Consider the following 23,961-nt stretch of genomic DNA (forward strand, 5'->3'; position numbering starts at 1 on the left):
GGAAAGTGCTTTGTAGAGTTCAGAAGGTAGACGTTATTAAGAGAATAAAGTTGGAGGTGCAAGGAGAGATGATTTTCTTTCTCCCTCTCTTTCTTAAAACCATTCATTGCAAAACATAAACACAGAAAAGTGCACAATGTGTCCTTTGTCTTTAAACACTTTTTTGTGGCCCTGGCCGGTTGGCTCAGTGGTAGAGCGTCGGCCTGGCGTTCAGGAGTCCGGGTTCGATTCCCAGCCAGGGCACACAGGAGAAGCGCCCATCTGCTTCTCCACCCCTCCCCCTCTCCTTCCTTTCTGTCTCTCTCTTCCCCTCCCTCAGCGGAGGCTCCATTGGAGCAAGGATGGCCCAGGTGCTGGGGATGGCTCTGTGGCCTCTGCCTCAGGCGCTAGAGTGGCTCTGGATGCAACAGAGCGATGCCCCAGAGGGGCAGAGCATCGACCCCTGGTGGGAATGCCGGGTGGATCCCGGTCGGGCGCATGCGGGAGTCTGTCTGACTGCCTCCCCGTTTCCAGCTTTGGAAAAATGAAAAAAACAAAACAAAAAAACCCCACTTTTTTGTAAAACAAGTGAACTTTTACGTTTTTTTTACTTTGTGCACTTTCCAAAACCTTCTCCGGTGACCTAGAATTACTCTTATACTCAGAAAAATACCACCTTTACAAGGTGTAGTTCTGTTGATTGGAGGGTTTCCATGTATAAAGCATTTACCCCTTATCTTGCTTTACCATGGCCCTGGGAGGAAGGCAGAAAAGGAATTCATTTCCTTGTGGATAAAATGAGGAAATCACGCTTCTCTTGTCACGGGCAGGGGACTGCAGGTGCTGTCCTATTTGAGCACCGGGCAGCAAGCCACCTCCCGGCTCCTGGGCCCTGGAGGGCCCTCAGCTGGGCCAGCCTCCCAGCAGCCTGCCTAGAGGCCAACACCAACTCTAATGGAAAGGGCTCTGGCTCGCCAAACCGGGGCTCTAGAAAAATTCTACTCTGAGAATTCACCCTAAATAAGTTGTCATGATGCAGTCAACCTTTATGTGCAAGTAGATTTAATGCAGCAGTATTTTTAATAGCAAACATTTAGAATTAATACAAGTATTCAACAGAAGGAAACTGGTTGAATAAATTCAGTCATTGGAAGGTGGAGTATTTCACTGCCTTTAAAATATATCTCTGAAATACATATTTGTAGGCTTTAACGTTTACTGAATGAAGTTGATTCATCAGGTGTAGAGACAGAGGGGGTATAAATCCGTGGGAAACCGCCAATGGAAGGAAATGTACCAAGAGAGTAACCAGGTTTCCTCTGGTGGTGGGGTGGTGAGAGATACTTTTTCTCCTTAATTAATAGCTCTCATTGCCTGTGGTGAGCATATCAATTCCATAAATAATAGAAATAAAGAGCAAAGCATTTATATCCCCTGCAACCCCCAACCTCAGCCCTCTCACTTCCTTCTCTGCTTTTAACACTTTGCTGTAGACACTTACAGATGTTTTCTTTGAATCCGCCATGTATTGCTTTTAAAACATCCATGTACAATCAGAAAAGTCATGAGGTGAGGGGTGAAAACAGAACAAGAGACTTTTAAAGTGAATCTCAACATCATGGAAAACAGAAGCTAAAAGGTGCTTTACAAAGTGAGTCACTGTTTAAGGATGAGGAAGCAGGGCTCGGCCATGCTGGGTGGCCCGCCAAGCTCACATGGCATTTGTGCTGGGCTCCTGGTGCCCAAGTCCGGCCCTGTTCCTGTGCCCTTGGGCTCCTGGGAGAAGCGGGAGGCTGGGCTGGAGGGAGCCTGGAGGGTACTCTGGGCTGGGTCGGAGGGGTGTGTGTGTGCTGGGTGAGGAGCCTTCTGTCTGTTTGTTCTGGATACCTGGGACAAAGGGACCAAAGTCCCCATTTATGGCCTTGGGGAGTTAATATATAATATTCTGGGATATAAGCTGAACCAGGAGGTGAGAGGCTGAGCCCAGGCCTCCAGCAGTCACCGAGAGCTGCCTCTGGGAGCTTCCGCCATGTCGGTGAGGATGCTGGCTTCCCCGCCACCCACCTCCTGTCTCCATCTGCATCTTTGCCTGAATGGGAATGGGGTTGCTAGGGATCAAGTATCACTGCCCCTTTCCAGGCCTCAGGTTCCCCATCTGTATAGTGAGGAAGTTGGACAGAAGGTCTCCACAGCCCTTTAGCATCCAAGTTCTCTGCTTCCTCCACCACTGTGCTGAGCCTGTCTCTTCGCCTCTCTGGCCACAGTTCGCTCATCAGTAACATTAATAGCGGCAATAATAATAACTGCTAACATCTACTGAGCATTATAAAAATGAAGAAACTGAGGCCCGGAGATGAAATTGTCCGAGGTCATCTATAAATTGTAGGGGGTTGAGTGGATGCTCTTTGAGGTCCCTGGCTCTTTGATTTCAAACCTGGCTCTGCCATAGCTTGGTGTGTGGCCTTGGATGAGTCACCGCCCCTCTCTGAGCTGCAGTATCCTGCATTTGGGGAATTGAATTACAGACCAACTCTTCTGAGAATTAGATGGTGTGTGTTTCCTGTGGCTGCCAAAACAGATTTATTCTCTTACAGTTTGGGAGGTTAGAGGTCTGAAAGCGAGGTGTTGGCAGGGTTTTGCTGTCTGAAGACTCTAGGGGAGGATGCTTTCTCATCTCTCCCAGCTACGCTACTGGCTGCGGCCAGCAATCGGTGGCCTTCCTTGGTTTGTGGCTGCAGCTCTTAGTCTCTGCCTTTGTTTTCTTTTCTTTTTTTTTTTTTAAAGATTTTATTTATTCATTATAGAGAGGAGACAGAGAGAGAGAAGGGGGGAGGAGCAGGAAGCATCAACTCCCATATGTGCCTTGACCAGGCAAGCCTAGGGTTTTGAACCGGCGACCTCAGTGTTTCCAGGTTGACGCTTTATCCACTGCGCCACCACAGGTCAGGCTCTGCCTTTGTTTTCACATGGCCCTTCTCCTCTGTGTGTCTGTTTCTGGGGCTAAATTTCCTCCTTCTCATAAGGCACCAGTTATATTGGATTTAGGGCCCATCCTAAACCAATAAGAACTGATCTTAACTTGATTACATCTGCAAAGACCCAGTTTCCAGATACAGTAGGTTATATTCACAGGATCCAGGTTAACCTGGTTATTTGGGAGACACAATGCAAGCCAGTACAGGTGGGATGCAGAGCGTGAGTGCCAGCACGGAGCCAGTGGGGAAGGGATGGTGCTGTCTACCCCCTCAGCCCTCAGGGAGGGGCTTTGGGGCCCGGATACTTTCCTCTTTCCCGACTTTCTCCTTCTCCTGGTCGTCCCACCTGTCCCCTTTCTTTCCTCCTCCAGAGACCAAGTCTCTAATTATATTACAGATGGGGCTACTGAGGACCAGAAAGGGGCAAAGCTGGCCCCAGGGCACTCAGCCATTTAGGGGCAAAGCAGGCACTAGACCTGGATCTCTGACACCTGCCCCCACCCCACCCCAGCCTTGCCTCTCGCTTTCTCTCCGCAACTCAGACTTCGTTGCATGGGGACAGGGATGCTGGCCCTGTACATTCCCACAGGCATTCCTATTTGTCCAGCTGTACTACTGACCCTGGATAACAGTTTGCAACCATAATGATGGTTGCCCCTCAATTTGCCTTAGTCTGTGCCAGGCTGTACCTATGCAGGGGTGTTCACAAACACAATCCTGAATTCTCCCAGTCAGCCTGAAGGTGAGTGTTAGCGATCACAGGGCCTCCAACTGCACTGTTGCACAGCGGGCACTCGGCAACCAGTTTTCAATGAATAAATCAAATCAGTTCATTTTATAGGGGAGGAAAGTGAGGTTTGGAGAGGGTTTTGATGGATAATTTAGACATGTAACTTTTGGAGTTTTATAGATTCCAAGTTTTGGATGAACCAAGATCTGTATACTTCTTTTTTTATTTTTAGATAGAGGAGAGACAGAAAGAAGGGCGGGGGGGGGGGGGAGTAGTGGGTAGCATCAACTCGTAGTAGTTGCTTCCCATATGTGCCTTGACTGAGCAAGCCCAGGGTTTCGAACCAGCAACCTCAGCATTCCAGGTCAACACTTTATCCACTGCACCACCACAGGTCAGGCAAGACCTGCATGCTTCTGACACAGTCATTTTCTGTTAGTAAATTGACTCCACATTTGTGCAGGAACCAAATATATCCTCATTTGGGGGATTCTGCTAAGGGCAGCATGCCCTTATGACTTGAACACATTTGGGAACTGTAAGGTCAGCAGGGACAACTGTACCCATTTTGTGGATGGGCAAACTGAGGTTCCCTCAGCTCGGCTTCATAGCTTCAGATCCAGCTGTTCTTCTAATCAGACTGTGGATTAGAAGATGGATGAGAGCAAAGCAAAACGGGCAATAGGAGGACCCTGGGAAGCTTTGATTAGAGCACTCCAGCTCTTAACATTCTCAGCTCTGCAGACTCATGTGGGCAGGGGGAGGAGGCGGCCCATGGTCAGATCATGATGGGATAATGTTCATGAAAAGTATCTGGGCACCTGTGTGTGGACTGTTTCTCTGTTGGTGCAGGGGCAAGTTGAGATTCTGAACATGGACATGAAGTTGGGGACAACCCTAAAGATCAAGGGCAAGATCGCCAATGATGCTGATGGGTGAGTAAAGGGGAAGGCGGGGAGTGGGGGAGAGAAGAGGACTGGCCACAGACCTGGAGCAGGCCAGGAAGGTGGGGGCAGGTGGGGCATCCCAGAGAGATGGTCAGAGATGAGTGACTTCAGGCCAAGCGGGCCTTTTCTACATCCTTGCTCACTCCCACACCCCTACTGGCTCCTCTCCTGCTCATACCTGAGACTAGGTGTGAGGGCTCTGAGAATTTCACAGCTGATGACGCTGTATGCTATATTCCTTGGCTTCAACAGATACTGAAAGGGACATGTGGAGAAGTCCCTGGAGCTCTGCCCAGCACCAGGTTGGTCAGGTGCCTCTACAAAAAGCCCAAGCACCCAGGGACACACCACCCTCTTTACCCAGCTGAAGGGCAGGTCAGCCTTTCACTCTTTAAACGAGAGGCAGCCACCAGGGGGCGCCAAGAGTCTCGTTTGCATCCTCTTCGTTAGAAACGGACACCTCCACCTGGCCCGTTACTGCTCAGCACTAGGCTCTTATGTGAGAACAACGTCAGCATTTCTTGAAACTGACTTCCATCACCTTTTGGTTGGGGAGGAGACAGGCAGATGCATGGAATAAAAGCCAAGAGAAAACTCACTCTTTCTCCTGCTTGGGTACCTCAAGGTTGCAGAAAAGTAGGATACCTCTGGTCTGATACCTCCCTATGAAGGCACCCCATGATCCACAATGTCCCACTCTCAGGGAACTCTGAAGGTCTAGCCCAGGCTCCTATAGTGATCCTACCAAGAAGTCACACAACCCCTGATTGCATACTTCTAATGATAGGGAGATCCCCACCTTAGGTTGACAACAGTTTATGGCCAAACTTAATAAATCTTCAGATAGCTAAGGACAGCAATTCTCTCCAGGTTAAACACTCCCAATTCCTGAAGCTGTTACCCTCCTGTAGAGAGCCTTAGTCCTGTGCTTCTAAGGCAAGGTGGTACTCCAGTGCCACGTCTGACCACGTCACCTCCCTTGCTTTATACGGCACAGACCTCAACCTCTCTTACCCAGAGCTAGCTCCTAATCCTCACCTGTTACCCCTCCTCCTGCAGCTTTGCAATCAATCTGGGCCAGGGGGCAGAAAAGCTGGCCCTGCATTTCAACCCACGCTTTGGTGAATCCACCATTGTCTGCAACTCACGGGATGGCAACAACTGGGGGAAGGAGCAACGGGAAGGCCACATCTGCTTCAGCCCAGGGTCTGAGGTCAAGGTGAGGTCAAAGGGGAAAAGGGTCCAAGGACCATGACAAAGGAAAAGCCCAGATGGTAGGGAACCCCGTGCTAGACGTGTGCTGGCACTGTTTGAGCCACCAGGCACTGCCTTGGCCCACTTCCAGGGTGCTGCCTGCCTTTCTGACACTCTCCCTCCCATTGCAGTTCACCGTGACCTTTGAGAGAGACGAATTCAAGGTGAAGCTGCCAGACGGGCACCAGTTGACCTTTCCCAACAGGCTGGGCTACAGCCACCTGAGCTACATGAGTGTGCTGGGCGGGCTCAACCTCTCCTCCTTCAAGTTTGACTGAGTGGGCAGCACCCTTCCGGAGAGACAGACCCTGACACTGACCCCCTATCCTGAGCTTCTACCCAATCGCATGGGATCAGCAGCTGCTGGGTCCTGGCTCCCCACCTGCAGTCTCTGCCCCACTGACTCCATTTTCCTCCCCCATGACTAAGAACAAGCTTAAGAATCCACCTTTATCTAGTCTGTGTCAAAAACTGTGGTTAGTGTTCCCCATGCATTTTAACGTTCCCAGTATCCTGATGATACAGAGGAAACTGAGGTACAAGATCATACGACTGCCAAGTCGGGATTGGGACACACTTCCAAACACCTGTAAGTGTCCACTCCCGCCCGCCTTGTCCCCTTATCACCAGAGCAATTGCCAAGCTGCCCTGTGGGCTTAGAGGCAGGTACTGGCTCTAGGCACCTGGGCCAGGGGCTGTTCCCGGAACTGCAGATAAGGGCTCCCACCTGGGCCTCTTATCTCGGAACATTCATTCCAGCCTGGTTACTCATTACTGTCTTGGCCCCTCCATTCACTAGGGGCCCTGGGGGGTCTTTGGCTCCCAAACCCAGTACTGAGGGTACTTAAGCAGGTGGAGCTCATGCTATCCTCCCAGGTCCCCAACATCTTGCACGACACCTTTTATCAAAAAAGCCTTTTTTTAAATCAGGACACAGAGGCAGGTCTGGGGTACACAGAAAGGTGGGAGGCCACACCTGATTTTTCTTTGAGGCTTCCAGGACAAGTGGGGGTTAGGGTGGAAATGTGGGGGAAGCAGCCTGAGCAAGGGTTGGGCACAGGGTTGCAGTGGGACCCTGCTGGGGTAGGCAGTCCCTTTGGGAGGAGACAAAGGCCCTGTGTGGTATACTCCCTACCCCCACCCACTTCCCCAGCACAAAGGCAGCACTGTGAGGCTGGGCCCTCCAGCCAGTGGGGGCGGGGACAAAGGAATGGCCACTGGGCCCAGAGTGGCAGTGGGAAACAGGTCAGCCCGGCAGGGCCCTTGGGAATACTCAGGCCCCAGGACAAGCCTGGCCTCCCTCCCATGTCTGTCCGGCAGAGGCGTGGAGGGTTTGGGGGCAACTTGGGCTCTCCCATCTATCATTGGCAGGACCCGGCCATCAGGTGAGGCTGGCTCTGCACCTGGGTTCTTTGTGGGTGATGGCTTGAAGCTGGGCAGGGTCCTGAGCCCATGCACAGCTGCTTACACCTTGACCTCATCGTCCTCTTCCGCATCGGCAAACTCAAAGGTGTTTGCTTGCACCGTGCTGGGCACGGGGGCCCTGCTACCTGCCTGGGGTGCCCCCCACTCTTCATCCAGGCTCTCCCAAGAGGCCCGACCCTGGGGCAGCACCTTCACCAGCTCCCGCCGGGCATCCATCTCAGTGTAGTGGCGGCTGCCCTGGCTGCCACCCCAGCCTGCTCCCCAGTGCCTGCCAGGGGCCATGTCAGCAGGTGCACGGGGACATTCTCCTACCAGGCTGGCCCTTGCCTCAGCTGCTGGGCCTGACCCAGTGGTTACCCCATTGGGGCAGCGTCCACAAAGTAGAGGGCTTGAGGCGGGGACTGGCGGGTTTGCAGCAGGAGCTGGGGCTGGGGTCTCAGCTGCAGAGGCTTCTGAGAGGCTCATGACCCCCAGCAGCTCACTGAGGAGAGAGGGCCCAAGGTCGAGGTCCAGGCGGAAGGACAGGAGGGAGTCAGAGCGGCGAAGCTCAGGTTCGGAGGGGAAGGAACTGTCACAGTCTCGGTCACGAGGCTTTTCTGGGCGAGGCACACGTGAGATGGTGCAGAACCCGGAGTCCAGGCCTAGAAGAGAAATGGAGAGCAGGGTCAGAGCTGGGGTTCATAACCAGGAATCGGAGAGAGTCAATACAAACCCCAGCTTGCTATGTGGCCTCTAACAAGTCACTCCCCCCATCCAGACTCAATTTCTCCCATATTTCCAATATAGGGAACCCCATGGTCTCTCATGTGATCCTTTCATCAACCCTGGGAGCGGACAATTGATATAATCCTCATTCCCATTTTTCAGATGAAGAAAGTGAGGCTTAGAAGGGAAGGGCTTGGCTTGCCCAGGGCCACAGTCTGATGTGGTGGAACCGAGTCTAGAGCTCAGATCTACCAAGTCTCTCTCTCTCTTTTTTTTTTTTTTACAGAGACAGAGAGAGAAAGTCAGAGAGGAATAGACAGAAACAGAAAGGGATGAGAAGCATCAATCATTAGTTTTTCGTTGCAACACCTTAGTTGTTCATTGATTGATTTCTCATATGTGCCTTGACCGTGGGGCTACAGCAGACCTAGTGACCCCTTGCTCGAGCCAGTGACCTTGGGTCCAAGCTGGTGAGCTTTGCTCAAACCAGATGAGCCCGCATTCAAGTTGGTGACCTTGGGGTCTTGAACCTGGGCCTTCCACATCCCAGTCCAATGCTCTATGCACTGTGCCACCCACCGCCTGGTCAGTCCCAAGTCTCATTTTGTAGAGTGAACTTGCCCATAGCCTCCTGGTCTCCTGCTAAGACCAGGAGATTGCTGAAGGTTGATGTCTGAAGGTGAACCCACAGTATGTGGGCTGGTCAGAGGGATAGAACCAGCAGCCAGGGTTTGACTGCACAGAAGTCATACTCAAAGGATGCCCTTCAAAAGTCCAGCCAAAGACTCCAAGACTACCAGGCCTGAGACATAGGGGGTTATTGTGGACCAGCCTTCAGTGGGGTTCTGAGCAATGACCCCCAGGGGGAGCACTAGAGACAGCCACTGGTTGTGAGGCAAGGCTGCAGGGCAGGGAATAGCCACCAGGTGGCAGCAGAAATCCTGGTTTCCAGGTGAACTGTCCAAAGGAGCCAAGAAAACCTGCCTCTCATCCAGGTAGGAAGTGTCTGATTTCTCGGTCCATGTAAGTGGTTTTCTAAATTGGTTAGCATATTTTGGAGAGTGGGCTGGTTCCATTCCCTGACCCTTCCCCTTCCATGGTCTGGGGTTTGGACCTGACCGCCAGGGTGATACCAAACTACCTTGGGAAAATAGCTCACTTGGAGGCTTGGTTGAACCATAAACCCTCTGGGTCTCAACACCCGAAAAATAGGCAGATAACCTAGGCCCTCACCATAACTGGAGTGACCATCTGTGGAGCTGGCAGGGCTGCTGTTGAAGCTGAGCTTGCTCACCACCAGGTTGTCGTAGGCAGCCTGGTTGAGCTGGGGCAGGGAGATGGCATTCTTGATGATGGGAGAGACGGCAGGTGGAGCAGGTGAAGATGACGATGGGGAGGCTATCCGCCGGGATGGAGTCCCCACTCTGCGCACCTGCTGTAGCTTTTTGGCCAGGAAGCTGCGGGGTGAACGATGAGTGCTCCCGGAGCTGCCTCCATGGTTGCTGAGGAAGGAGGTGTCACCAAAGACGTCCCCACCACGACCCACGTGCATGGTGTGTCGGAAGTCCCCAAGTGGGGGGCTGATCATATCTGCAGTCAGCCGCCTCTTCCCCTGCGAACTAGACACCCAGCCCACAGGTGAGAGCTTGCCCAGGCTCATGACGGGGGCCACTCCAGCCCCCTGGGGGCCCGGCATCAGCTCTGGCTGTTCACAGCTGCTGGTCCATGCCTCTGTGGGCCTTGAGCAGATGGTGGGTCCACTTCTCAGTTCACTCCTTCCAGTGCAAGGGGGTGGGTGGAGGCTGCTTCTCTGTTCTCCTAATGTACTGCCCCCAAATGCTGAGGCTGTGGGGGGTCCATGTCTGGTCTCTCCCTGACACCTGGCTACTGGATCCGTGGAATCAGCTATTGATGTTCTGTCCAAGAATAGAGGAGGCACATGACGTGCCTCAACCGTGGCCAGCCCCTCTCCTGCCCAGCTGGGGACCTGAAAGGGAGACAGAAAGGAGTCGGTAGGCCTGGAGGGTCCTGGGACTGAATAAGAGTAGCTAAAGAGAAAAACACAATGACAGCCAACAGCAGGGGTGGGGGTCACTGACAAAATGCTGAGCGGATGCACAAAGGAGAACTCACTGTGTGAGCCCATGTATAGGAAATTTAAGGACAGGCAAAACTGAACAATTGAGACAGAAATCAGAACTGGGTTGCCTTTGAGCAGGTATTGACTAGGAAGGAGCACAAAAAATTCGGAGCTGTACATTTACAATGTGTATGAAACACCTAGTAAGTGCCAATGACTTATGCTGGTCACTCATTTAACCCACACAGAGGCACTGACAGAGGCACTATATTAGAGGGGAGAAACTGAGGCAAAAATAAGTGACTTGCCTGAGGCTACACAGGAGGAAATGGTGAACAGGGCCCCCGAGACCCAGATCCCTTGAACCCCAAGCTACACTGCCTCCTGCTGGCGGGTTGAGCAAGTCACCTCCCTTCTCTGTCTGTTAAACTGTCTTCCATTCAGAGTGGCCGGGAGGGAGGTGCCCATCAAAGCCTTTGTGAATGTCTGTGTAAACAGCTAAGGCAGAGGTTCCTCAGGACCCTCCGCCTTCAAGGTGCTTCCTGAAAAAAGGATCCTGTAGTCAGAAGTGGCTTTTTCCAGATGTCTCCTGCATGCCTGAGGCTCCGAGAAGGTCTGCAGGAAAGCCTTGATCATAGTTTGTCACAGTGATGTAAGAGACTTACTATCAGGGATCGGGTTTTGGAAAAAGCTCGGCTGGTACCAAAAGCTATTCTATGCCCACCCCCTCCTCTCCTGGTCTTCCAAGAGCCCGAGTCATCTCTGAACTCGCCAGGGGCCTGACCCTACCTCTTCTAGTATTATAGAAAGTACAGGCTGAAGGACACGGATGGACCTATGGTCCAACCCCTGGTTTTCCTGTGACCCAGAGAAAAGTCAGGCTTGCTCAAGGTCACATGAAGAGAGCTAGTCGAGACTTGAACTCAAGAGTCTCTGACTCACACAGCCTTTGGCTCCTAGAGCCCGGTCTCATCTCCCCAAATTGGCAACACATTCTGAGGGTGGGGCACCTGCCTGGATTTTCCGGCCTTCCTCCTTCCCAGCAACCAGCTTGGTCTCTGCACTTGACAAGTGTCAAATCAATACCAGTTTAATAACTTCATGCCACAGGACAACCTAAAAGATCACCCCTTGCTACCGGCCAAATGAGGGTAGGTGGGGGATTTAGTGGCCTCACCCTGTGACCTTGGGCTTATCTCCATGGGCCTGGGACCTCAGCTGATAAAAGCTGATAATAATCCTTAACAAGAACACTTACATCTAAGTCTCAACTTAAAAAACAAAAAAACCTTTGCTGCCACCTCCAAACATAAAAATCTCAATACTTCCCCTTTGAATATTATTTGAAATTCAAAATAGGTTAAATAACAAGATAAAAACAAAGAAGGCAATAAAACAAAGCTCACTTTGTTTTCCCGACTACATTCTCTTTCCTTCCCACCATCTGATCCTCCCCCAACCATAACTCCTCCCCTGGGGGGGGGGGTTCTGAATCATCCCTTTCCCTGGCACCCCTGGTACCAAGAAGTCCTCGTGGAATGTTTACTGTAGTTGTGAGGCTCACTGCAGTTGGCCAACCATTACATGATGTCACCTGATTCTCCAACAGCTCCACAGAGCTGCAGGGTTGGCCCATTTCACAGGGGGACCCAAGGTTCAGAGGGAAGGGACTTGGCCAAGGTCATACAGCAGGTACATGGCACAGGTTTCCCTGCTCTGCAGATGATGGATGAATGTCTGGAAGAAGAAAGTGGGGTAAGGGGATCATTCTGAAATGCCATGTGGAGGGGTCACTATGTCTGCCATGTGGCCACACCCACTTCTCTCCTAGCCCCCCAACTCCCTAGCTTCTTGAAGCAGCCCCTCCCCTCTCAGCAAAAAGGGCTCTGACTCCCACTGAACCCCCATGGTCACTGTGCCTCAGGAGACCAGCTTCTGCCCCATTTTGTGATGATCCCACCTCCCAAATGCCTCTGGGCACTTCTAAAAGGTCTCTCTCCACCCGCCTGCTGCAGTAGAAAGACCCTGCCATGTTGTGGAGCCAAGGGCAGGGCACTAATACTGGCCACCTGTTTTTCCCACGTGGAAAATAAGAACAGCGTCGAAGGCTGATCCCCTCACCCCACCCTAGGAGTGCTGTAAGAGTAGATGGCACTGTAATTAAGTCCCCAGATGATGGAGCAGGTTAGTTCTAGGTTCAAATCCAACATTCTTATACTAACATCTCTCATTCTGGGGACTCTTTTTTTTTTTTACAGGGACAGAGAGTAAGAAGGAGGGATAGATAGGGACAGACGGAGAGAGATGAGAAGCATCAATCATCAGTTTTTCGTTGTGACACTTTAGTTGTTCATTGATTGCTTTCTCATATGTGCCTTGACCATAGGCCTTCAGCAGACTGAGTAACCCCTCGCTGGAGCCAGCGACCTTGGGTCCAAGCTGGTGAGCTTTTTGCTCAAGCCAGATGAGCCTGCGCTCAAGCTGGCAACCTTGGGGTCTCAAACCTGGTCCTCCGCATCCCAGTCCAATGCTCTATCCACTGCGCCACTGCCTGGTCAGGCCTGGGGATTCTTGATGGCAGTTATTTGCCACTTGATGCTGACCACAGAGTATTGTTGGTGATCAGGTGTGCCCCATCTGGCCCTGGAGTAAGCAGGGCTCTGGGTGTCCTGGTGCAAGGCTTATCTCCCCTCACTAGCCCTGGAACACTACCTGCTAATGCTCACAACACCCACTTGACAGGTGAAAAAAACAAGGCACAGAAAGGAATTAACTTGCCCCAGGCCACATAGCAGAAAAGGTGGAACAGCTGGGAAACTCCCAGGAGTCTACTAACATCACAGTAAATGCCAGGGGAGGGTGAAGACTCGGGTTATGAGGAAGAGTTGTTAGAGGAGCCATGGCCAGCCCCTGAGCATGGGAAGGGCAGGTCCAGGAGGCAGGAGACTCAGCTCTGCAGACTCGGTGTGCCTGTGTCCTGAGCAGGACTGATCACCATGCGGCCTTGGTGTCCCAGGAGTCCTTATATTTACTGTACAGAAGATAGTCAGGCCTGAGCACATGGTACAGTTTACTCAATGGTGGTAATGACTGCAAAGACAAGGTTTGAGGCCAGGCAGGGACCTTGTATAGGAGAGGCCAACAGGGGCCGCTGTGGAGACACATGTGGTTGGAAGGGAAGCCAGGAGCGAGTCTGTCTGCGGGGGTGGGCAGAGGCGCAGGCGGGGGCGGCTGCACTCTGGCGCTCACCTGGGAGTCGACCTCAGGCTGCGGTGTCCGCCAGCGGCGCCACCTCTCCTCCGGAGGCTAGTCGCGTGCACACAGCCCCCTTCCCGCGAGCCTCCACTGGGTATCCCTACCCTTGTCGATGGACAGCGGGACCCTATCCTGATTAGGGCCCCCAGAATAGCGGGTTAACTCCTTGAAGTCTGGCTTCTCACGTCTCTCAAAGACCAGCCGTTTCAAGGGGTAGGGACCTGGGAACTGAGGCCAGGAGAGCAGTATGCTGTCTGAAGTCGCAGCGGGGACCCGGGACTAGAAGCGGTTAGGAAGAGGGGGCTCCATGAGCTATACGAGAGGTAGGAGGAAGTGGCGGGGGGCGGGGGTGGGGCGGAGAAGAGACGCCTCTAGCCCCACCACCCCAAGTCAAAACCGAGTTGGACCTCCCCTCGGCGAGGCGGAGCGGCTGCGGGCCGAGTCTCCCACAGACCTGGGTTCCAGTCCCCGCGCCGCGTTTTGTGCCGCGGCGGCATCTGGGTCAGTCCCTTCGCCTCTCTGAGCCAGTTTCCAGGTCTAGAACATGGGCTTCAAACTTCGCGGGACTTGCGTGGTTGGGGCAAGAACAGAATATCTGGAGGGCAGTAGGGATCGGAAGTCCGAGAAAGACTTTAGCCATAAAACATTCCCTCTGGGGGGCAGCGGGTTAGACTATGGAGGGTTGCTTCGGGGGAAAGGGGACAGTGGTTGACTTGGCCGGAGGGGAACCGGACGGGATGACCTCATCTGCAGCTTGGGCCTGGAATGCAGCGGTTGGGGAGGGGGCAGGGTGCTTGGTCCATCTGCCCAGCGCTCCCCCCGCCCCACTTCCCGCTCTCTGCGCCGGCCTCGCCAAGGAGCCCAACATTCCGACACATGGCTCCCTCCCCGTCCCTTCCCTTCCCCGGGCACGAAGGAGCCTAGACGGCCCTCTGCTCGCCCCTCCAGTTCTTTGCCCTCCCTCCGCCCGCGGACAACATGGCAAAACCACCCAAAAGTTGGAGCGTCCTGGCGCTGCTCCGCAACCAGCACTCCAGGCCTTTCTCTTGGCACCCGAGCGCCTTCAGCAGGCGGGCCCCCCTATCCCGCCCCAGCCCGCGGAGCCTAGGAGGGTGCAGTCCCCGCGGGTGCCGCGTCCACGCCCACCCGGGGCTCGGGGACCCGCGGGCCAGCTCGCTGTTACCTTCTTTCCGCGAGTCCCGGGGCCGCGGGTGAGAGCGGACGTCGCGACAGTGGCAGCGGCGGCGGCGGCGGCAGCGCGTCCCGGCGCGTAGCCCGGGCGAGTCGCTGGGTCGGTCTGCGCCGCCCTGGCCGCGAGCTCCGCGGGCTGGCTCCGCGGCGGGGGCGGGGTGTGGGCGCGCACCCTCCTCCTGCCTCCCTCCCCCCCGGGCGCGGCGGGGCCGGCCCCCTCCGGGGCCCCTCCCGGGCACCCAGCACGCTTCCTCGAGCAGCAGCCAGAGCTAGAGGGGGAGTGGCGGGGGCCCCGGGCCAGCCGTCCGGGGCAGGAGGAGCCAGAGAATGTGAAGGTTGCCCCGGCTAGGCGACACGGTCGTCTGCAGCCAAGCCCCTCTCCACTGGCTCTCGGCGTGGCCTAGGGGCGCTCTGACCTGATAATTCGTTCCTGGGCTCTCCAGCTGCTCCCTCCGGTGTTAGGGAACTTAGAAGCCTGACCTCGGAGGCCTTAAATGCCCAAGAGACCAAGTTAGATCTCGAGTTCTATCAGCTGTGGTGACTACTCTTTCTCCCAACCACCCGTTCCTTTCAATCCTATACAGGCCCTGCAGGTGCCAGGACACAGACTTGAGCCAGACTAGGGAACAGGCCACGGCAGGCCACAGGTAGAGTGGTGTGGTGTGGGGGTCAAGAATGTGGACCCTGGAATCCAGCAACCTGCCTTCCTATTCTGCCCTGGATGTTACTTAGCTTTTCTGAGCCTTAATTACCCTACGTGAAATGAGATAATAAGAGCAAGCATCCAGTGCTGTGTTACTAAGTGCTCTGAGCTGTCAGCATCTAGGAGACTTGCTGAATAGGTAAGTAAGATCCTGCCTCAGACGGTTGGGCTCAGGAAGCTTTATTGAGCACCCTCAACCCAATCCCTGAGGGTCAGGGAATCTGCTGTGCCAGGAACCTGTGCCATCCCACCCTCAAGGAGGGGAGTTATCTCTGATTCCTGCTTCATGTTGTTTTGTTCTCCAATATTCCCCTGGCCGGTTGGCTCAGTGTGGAGCATCGGCCTGGCGTGCAGGAGTCCCGGGTTCGATTCCTAGCCAGGGCACACAGGAGAAGCGCCCATCTGCTTCTCTACTCCTCTCCCTCTCCTTCCTCTCTGTCTCTCTCTTCCCCTCCCGCAGCCAAGGCTCCATTGGAGCAAAGTTGGCCTGGGCGCTGGGGATGGCTCTATGGCCTCTGCCTCAGGCACTAGAATGGCTCTAATTGCAACAGAGCAACGCCCCGAATGGGCACAGCATCGCCCCCTGGTGGGCATGCCGAGTGGATCCCGGTTGGGTGCATGCGGGAGTCTGTCTGACTGCCTCCCCGTTTCCAACTTCAGGAAAAAAAAAAAAAAAAAAAAAAAGACACTTGGGTGGGGGTAGGGGAGTAAAAAGAGACAAATATATAGTGACGGAAAATGATTTTCCTTTGGTTGGTGGGCACACAATACAATCAACAGTTCATAAAGCTATAGAGATGTTTACCTGGAACTTATGTACTCATTAATCAATGTCACCGCATAAAACTTAATTTTATAAATAAATTGTTTACAGAAGCCAGAAAAAAAAAATACTTCCCTCGGACTGAGCTCCCAGAGGACAAGCAGGAAGTCCTCTGTGCCAGGCTGTCCTTGCACAGACCCCTAACAGGGAAGGGGTGGGGCTCACCAAGGTTTCTTAGAGGAGGTGATACTTGAGTTAAGTTGTAAAGGATACACAGGCAGAGGAAAGGGCAGTGAAAGTGCCCACACACCTGGCAAGAGACAAAAGCCCCAGCGATGGGTTGGAGTTAAAGATCCCCATGAAGGAGGCAGGCGTGGCTGGAGGAAGTGGGATGACTATTGACTGGGCTGGAGACAAGGAGCCATGTTTACACACAGATGGAGGAAGCGTGGTTTTGTTCACAGAGTGCTGGGCTTTTCACATTGTCTTCCTGAATCCTCCATGCTGGTCACCAAGGGACAGGATTATTTTCATAGCTGGAAAATGGGGAAACTGAGGCACAAAGAATTCCAGCACTTGCTCAAGTGGCACAGGAGTAAGATTGAGTCTCTAGTTGGTCAGGGCTCTTTTCCTGGGGTCAGGCATTGGGAAAATTGGGAATCATCTCAGAGGTGCTGATGAGCATGGGTAAGAGAGAAGAGGGGCTCCACCTTATAGGCAGAGACCTGTGGGTGGTGGGCACAGTCAAGGGAGAGAACTGAGCCAGGTCTTGAGGGCTTAACCTTGGGCCATGTGTCCAGCCTCACCAAGGCAGGGATGGGGGAGCCAGCAGGCAGCGTGATCAGGTGTGCATTTGGATGCTCTTGAGTAAACAGAATGGACTGGAAGGACAGTGACAGAGGCAGGGACTACTAAAAGCAGTAGTAATACCAGCATTTACTGATTATCTGATGCATACCTGGCCCTACAATCTCTTATATGCATCATCCCATTTAATCCCCATTGAGACGGTACTGCCTGCCATCATGTCCTTTTAGCAGAGAAGCGAAGTGACTTGCCCAAAGCCGCCTACTGTGGCAGGATGTCCGTACTTCCTGGTTTGCCCAGGACAGTCCCAGATGATGCCTACTATCCCAGTGAAATTATTAATAGCACTTCCTTTCAAAGGTGACCTGGTTGAACAATACATTATACGTCATTCTAGTAGTCAGAGGGTCCTCAGAGCAGCTGGCAAAGGAAGCAGTTTGCTGTGATGTCAGAGACCTGGAATCCAAATCCTGGCCATGGGCTCCTAGACATTGTTTGACTACAGGCAAGACACTTGGCCTCTCTGAGCCTCAAGTTTATTGTCTATAAAATGGGTATAATTTCAGTGCAGCTATTGGCTACTTGTGAGTATTTGCTACTTCTTGTAAGTCCCAGAGAGACAGCTGAGAAAACAGTCTTAACATGGTTACAAGCTGCGCATGTACTCCATGCTCTTTAGCTCACTGGTCTGGGGTGAACAGGGAACCTTCTTACTACCTGCCAGGAACTTTGTCTCTGTTCGCTCACTGTGATGCAACCTGTGAGTCAGGAATCCTTTGCCCCATTTTTCAGATGGGTAAACTGAGGCTGAGAGGAGCTCTTATCCCTCATTTCCAGATAGGAGTACCTCTCCATGTAGGCTGCATTCCTATTCCTGGCTTCACTCCTGATTTAAGTATCTGACTGTTTTTTCCTCTGGAAAATTGGAGAAAGGGAGGGTCTGGGCATCCCAGTGAAGGATGCAGGGATGGGTATTCTCTATTTTCCATGGTTTCCTCCTAACCCAAGTTCCTGTGGTCCCTGTCGGTCCTTCCCCTGTCAAGAGGCTGTGCGCAGGAGCGCAGGGGTTAACCCTGGCAGAACTGTAATCACCGTGCAGAATGCAGAACAAATGCCTGCCAGCTGGGGATGAGGTGGGACTGGCTGCCTGGAGCTCAGGAGCCCCATCTCTTCCTGGAGGAACCAGCCCCCTCAGGCCATAATCACAGAGCTTAGCTGCCCCCTCACCTCACCCCTGCAGGCTGGGTGGGCCAAGGCCTGGAGCTTATGGGAAGGAGGCAGTTTCTGGGCAGCGAGTCCTCTGTGGAGCCAGAGTGAAGGGGGCAGGGCACAGCTAGAGAGGGGAACTTCCCCCTTGGGGACCTAGGAATGCCAGTGGCTGCCCACCAGGCTCCACTGAGGTTTGGAGTGGGAGTCTTGAGCTGAGTGAGTTGGCTTGGCAGTATCCACCAGCCCCCAGCTCAGCCCCTCCCTGGGGAGCATGTACATACCCTTTTCATCCCAAAGTCTGGCTGGGATTTTAGTTAGCTTATGCATCTGCCCAGTGATTGGTCTACCCAGTCCTCTAGCTCATGAGTTTCCACTGGCCCATCCACCACCAGATGCAATTGCCAATCCAGCTGTCTACCCATTGTCCACATGCCTACTTACCCACTTCTCCATCCTTTTACCTCTTTACCCATCTCTTTTACCTATCCATCCATTGACCTTCTACCCACCCATTCAATCACCTAACCACTTACCCATCCCTCAGGTGACCCACTTCTTACACCCCTGTCTGTTCATCCATTCATTCCCACCCATCTATCCACCTACACGCCCATACATCTTTCGACTCCGATTTACCTACCCGTATATCCTCCCACTCACTCTATCCATCCAGCATCCCTTTATCTGCTGCTCATACCTGCACCCACCTACCCACCCTCTTGACCTACTACGATTTACCCACTCATTTCCCCGTCCATCCTGGAATGCTCTCACATTGACTCACACCTGGCCTCTGCTGACCATCATGGGTCTTTGAACATGCCCCGTCTTTCTCACATGCAAAAGCCTTGATCACCTTCATTGGTGGGTCTCCCTTGGGCAAAACATCCTTGAAGACTGCTTTGAAATGTCACCTCCTCCTGAAGGTCCTCCTTCAGAGTGAACTTCTCCCCAGCACCTGGTCTATCATCTATATTGGCATCTGTTGCCCTGTGAAATCATCAGCAAGACAGTGATGTCTGTGCTCCTGGCACATCTGGGGAATGAATGGTCACGGCCAGCATAGGAAGGGGTCCTTGTCCCCTAAACTGGTGCCTTCTTCCTGGGACCACTCTAGGGACATGCTCCCTGGACTGGACTCCTGGTAGAGGCTCTGACATGCCTGGGCATTGCAAGGGGAGGGGGGCAGTGTTGGCTTCTCCAAGAGGGGTGTGCTGTTGAGTAGTTTCCCAGCTAGGAGAGGCAGGCAATGGGCCACAGGGGCTACTCCCATGGTCCCACCTCTGTGACCCACATGCATTTCCAATCAGATAAACCTGAGTTCAAACCCTGGCTTTGCCTCTCACTAGCAGAGTGACCCTGGACAAGCCTCTTCCTCACCTGGGCCTCATTTGCCTTGTCTGTGGTGCCCCACGAAGTTTACTGCCTGACCTGTGGTTAATGGTCAACAAAGGGTAGCTATTCTTATTACTATTGTTATAATTTTCCTTTCTCTAGGAGGTGATTTCATTTAACACTAAGTAAGTGCCTGTTCTAGGCCAGGCCTGGGGTGGGTCCCCTGTGAGGAGGCAGCCGTGAGTAGGAAATGCAGTCCCTGCTCTCAAGACAGAGGCCAGGACGTTGGTGGGTATGAAGGGCCAAGTTAGTAGTAGAAGGGGCCAGGGAGGCAAGGGACTGACTGAGGAGGTCCAAGGAGGCTTCCTGGAGAAGGTGGCATTTGAGTTGGGCCTTGTGTCTTGGGGTAAGATTGCCCATAGGTAGAGTAGGCCTTGAGAGGGTGAGGATGATCTGGTAAGGGTCTACCATGGAGGAGGGGAGAGAGGGATTGAACACAGTACTTTGGGAGGAGGGGTGGGAGGACCTTTGTGACATAGGCTAGGTTGGGCCACCACCCTACCCCCAGTGATGGCCGCCCTTAGGGTTCACAGACCCTGGCATGCCTTGGGGTCCTTGACAGGGGTGTTCTCATTAGCAGAGGCCAGGCAGCAACCTGGACCAAGGTTGGGTTTTTTTTTCCTCAGCTGACTCTAACACCAGAAATGTGCTCTGAGGCAGCCAGGAATGGAGATCCCCCTGGGAGTTACTGTTAACCCTCTCTAGTTCCTTCCTCCTGCCGCACAGCCCCTCCAGCCAACACTTGGTGGGGAATTCCAAGGCCTCAGAGGGCTTCAGGAGACGCTGAGACCCAGAGAGGGTAGCACTTGCCCAGGCTGCACAGCGAGTCTGCAGGGGAGCTGGGCGGCCTCTGCTGCCTGCCATACATCCTGCGGCTGCCTTCACTGTGGGTGAACATCTGCTGAGTGCCTACTGTGTGCCAGCTCCCAGACGAACAGGTCGAAACGGACAGGCTCACAGATAGTCAAGGCTCAGACAGAGCATATACACTTGGCAGGGCTTCCAGGAAGGCTGCCTGAAGGAGGTGGGATGAGACTTTACACAGACTGCACAAGCCAGAAAGTGTGAAAGCCAGGTTGGGTACACGAAATGTGTTCATCTGGCACAAGTGTGTGCACCATGGGGAATCAGCCAGCATGATGGAGATGCTGGGAGTCAGGGTCCTGCCTGGGGCTGGCCGGAGGCCTGGAGGCCAGGTGATGGCAGGTTGAGCCCTGGCTATCCAGCTGGCTGTTTCTCCCATTGCCTGAGCGTGAGTGGGTTCTTGGGAGATATAGGGTCAGAATGGAAGTTAATCCCAAGGGTATTTTGGAGGGCGTGGCCACAGGCCTACTCATAGAGCAAGGCTCCCTGAGGCAGGCAGCTGTCTGGCTGCCCAGAAACGCCTCTGGAATTCCAGGCTCAGGGACCAAGGCCGGCCTGCCGAATGTGAGGAAGAGTTTTCTCATCCAGAGCCTTCTAGGCCGCCTGGGCTCAGTCCTCCGCAGGGCAGTGGGGGTGGGGTGGGCCCCCCAATCCCACCACCAGGCTCTCTTTCTCCTGGAGAATAGGACAAGAGGCTGGTCGGGGGCTGAGGACGGATGTGGGTCAGTTCCTACAGCTCACCCCTGAGGACAGTCAGATGAATGGACGGAGGGGGCATGGGGGTCTGAGGCCCCTATAGCTGAAGGGAGTGGGGAGGGATAGAGGAAGGGTCAGGGCCAGGTGACGCTGTCATCCCAGGGATGATGGGCTGGGTTCTTTAGGGCTGGGACTGGCGTCCAGGAGCCTGGCTGGAAGGGCAGTGGGGAGGGTCCTCCAGGAGATCTTTGTTCTCAACGTGAGGGGGAGTGGGGTGGAGAGAGGGGGGGGGACGACAGGAAAAGTGTTTGAGGAGCAGAAACAATGGCCTATTCTCTGCCATACAGCCTGGCTCCAGAGATAGGCCGGTGGGCTGGGGGCCAGCCCTGCCTTGCCCTGACCATCTCTAGTGTCACCTCCTCCAGCCAACCCAGCCCTGGGGCTTCACATGGTCCTTTCTGGGTGAGGTGGGGGCTCTCCTCTCCACCGTGACCATGGGCTTATTCTTGGATGCAAGGGTCCATCCATTTTTCTTTCCACAAAAGCCAGCCCGGCCTGACCGGACGGTGGCGCAGTGGATAGAGTGTCGGACTAGGATGCGAAAGACCCAGGTTCAAGACCCCGTGGCCACCAGCTTCAGCGAGGGCTCATCTGGTTTGAGCAAAAAAAAAGCTCACCAGCTTGAACCCAAGGTCACTGGCTCAAGCAAGGGGTTACTCGGTCTGCTGTAGCCCCACAGTCAAGGCACATATGAGAAAGCAATCAATGAACAACTAAGGTGTCGCAACAAAAAAAAACTAATGATTGATACTTCTCATCTCTCTGTGTTCCTGTCTGTCTGTCCCTGTCTATCCTTCTCTCTGACTCTCTGTCTCTGTAAAAAAAAAAAAAAAGCCAGCTCACGTTGGTTGATGAAGGTTTTTCACGTACATGCCCTCCTTTATTGGGTGACCATAGACAAGGAACGTAGCCTGGCGGCGGCACCTGCCTATCCCTTATAGAGCTGCGTTGATTCCCAGGTGCTCCTGGGTCCACCCCTACTACTTCTTAGCTCCTGGTTTCCTCCTCCCTTTCCTGGACTGATGATAAGAGAAAGATTATTAGAAGTGAGAGGAGCTAACAGTTAATTAATATTCAGCACCCTCTAAGTGCCAGAAGAGAGCTTGAGCACAGGGTTCCATGCCTTAATCCTCAACACACTATAGTGCAGGTGACGAAACGGAGGCCCAGGAGGTAAAGTGACTTCCTCAGCCTCTCACAGCTTGGACGTGGTCCCCCCTGGACTCTAGCCCAGGTCTGTGGTATCCACAAACACCTGCCACCTTGAGGGCAAAGGCTTAGAGACCATGAAGGGGCCATGACCTACGTCTCAGGATGCGGGAGGGACTTCGTGTTGTGCATACATCCTCCTGGGGCTGGAGCTGCCCAGAGGCATCCCTGACTGATGGGTGTTGTCTCTACTCACACCTCTTTGGGGATGGGGAGCTCACCCCAAGAGGACAACCCTGCTAGTCAAGACTTTCCCTCTGAAATGGAGCAGAAATCAACTCCTCATAAGCTCTGCCCACTGCTCCACCTCCCACCTGCTGGGGCTGCCCACAGATGCCCCAGCTGTCCCCCTTTCCAAATGTCTGTCCAGGAGTCAGAAGACCTGGCTCCCACTAGTCCCAGCGATGGATCTTGGGAAGGCTTCTTATCTTCCCATGCCTCAGTTTTCTTGTCTAAAATGGGAATGATAATGCCTGTAATTATTATTATTTGTGGGTAGGAGCTCCACAAACCCAGGCTGGGGTGGTTCAGAGGTTCAGACTCCTTGTCATTTTCTAAGTTGTTTCATGAACTTAACTGTCACATCACAGCAAGCGCTCACTAAACACCTACTGGACACCTGGTAACAGGGCACAGCTATGGCCTTTGGAATCAGGAATCAAGAGGGAGGATGCAATGGCTTATATCATTTCACGTGCAGAGTAACCTTTATTAATCACAGACTCTGACCACGCCCTCGTGGGTAAGTAGATCTCACAGGTTAGGAAACCGTCCCAGAGAGGTGGAGTGACCTGTTTCAGCATCTTTCTGCAGCGTGATTGACCAGTTGACTCTTACCAGGCCATTGCCCTGTCAGACCTGCAGGGGTTAACTGGGCTGGCTGGTGCCCAAACAAGCAGAGGGAGGTGTGCATGGTGAGTGAGGGGTGGGGAGTGGGCAGCCCCTTCTAGGCCTTGCTGGGCCTGCTTGAGCCTCTGCCAGCCCCTTGTTGACTCAGCCGGCCTCTCTTCTGCCAAGGCCTTCTGGCCAGAGCTCCCATGCGGAGGGTCATGCTGCATTCTTCCCTCGCTGGAGCCTGGGGCTGGCTGGCACCTTCTGGTAGAGTCTGTGTACTGGTTTGTGGGGACTGGGACAGATGCTGGGGTGAGGCTGGAAAATGTTTTCTTGGGGGGGGACCCAAGGCAGGGGACCCATGGGGACACCTCAGGGTGAATGGATTAGCCTAGGAACCAGGCTACTTGGGCATGTGGCTCAGCTTTCCCATTAATGTGCTTGGTGATTTCAGCAAGCTCTTACCAGATCTTGTGTCCGTCCCCCCTCCCTGCCTCAGTTTCCCTGTCCATCAAATGGATGCAATGATAATAAGCCTAGCCCTTTCTACCTCATAGCTTTTGGGAGGATCAAAGGAGAAAAACGTGTTGGGCAGGAGTGAAGAGCCTTTGTAGTTCAAGGGCCCACACACATCGGCTGGCCATTAGCCTGGCATTCTCTAGGTGGAGTAAGTGAAGGGGAAAGGGTGCAGGGGCAACTCTCAGCTGCAGCCTGAGTGTGCCTGACATCCCTGCTTCCTCCTCAGGCTCGACACAATGACAGTAATAATAATGACATCACCTTCCAGGTACACAAAGTCCTTGAGAGTTTACAAAGTTCTTTCATACTATTATCTCAGGTCACCCCACTACCTCCTGCCTCAGGGCCTTTGCTCTGCTATTTC

At 53.6% G+C, this 23,961-nt stretch overlaps 2 protein-coding genes across 3 annotated transcripts; one reads left to right on the forward strand and one right to left on the reverse strand.

Moving 5' to 3' along the window:
- Positions 1-1,860: 1,860 nt before the first annotated feature.
- LGALS2 (galectin 2) lies at positions 1,861-6,338 on the forward strand. Its single transcript, XM_066258778.1, has 4 exons — positions 1,861-2,014; positions 4,537-4,619; positions 5,691-5,850; positions 6,017-6,338. Exons 1-4 carry the CDS (start codon positions 2,009-2,011, stop codon positions 6,161-6,163), a joined length of 396 nt encoding a protein of 131 aa, XP_066114875.1. The 5' UTR covers positions 1,861-2,008; the 3' UTR covers positions 6,164-6,338.
- Positions 6,339-6,831: 493 nt separating this feature from the next.
- On the reverse strand, positions 6,832-14,708 carry CDC42EP1 (CDC42 effector protein 1). Of its 2 annotated transcripts, XM_066258752.1 has the most exons (4): positions 14,534-14,708; positions 11,690-11,832; positions 9,249-10,002; positions 6,832-7,951 (listed from the first exon to the last, which is right to left on the reverse strand). In XM_066258752.1, the coding sequence occupies exons 2-4, from the start codon at positions 11,729-11,731 to the stop codon at positions 7,350-7,352; spliced, it is 1,398 nt and encodes a 465-aa protein (XP_066114849.1). In that variant the 5' UTR covers positions 11,732-11,832; positions 14,534-14,708; the 3' UTR covers positions 6,832-7,349. The 2 variants fall into 2 exon arrangements, with proteins under 2 accessions (XP_066114849.1, XP_066114859.1); XM_066258762.1 differs by lacking the exon at positions 11,690-11,832.
- Positions 14,709-23,961: the final 9,253 nt, after the last annotated feature.

This window comes from Saccopteryx bilineata, chromosome 1 (genome assembly GCF_036850765.1).
Source record: "Saccopteryx bilineata isolate mSacBil1 chromosome 1, mSacBil1_pri_phased_curated, whole genome shotgun sequence".
NCBI classification, from domain to species: domain Eukaryota; kingdom Metazoa; phylum Chordata; class Mammalia; order Chiroptera; family Emballonuridae; genus Saccopteryx; species Saccopteryx bilineata.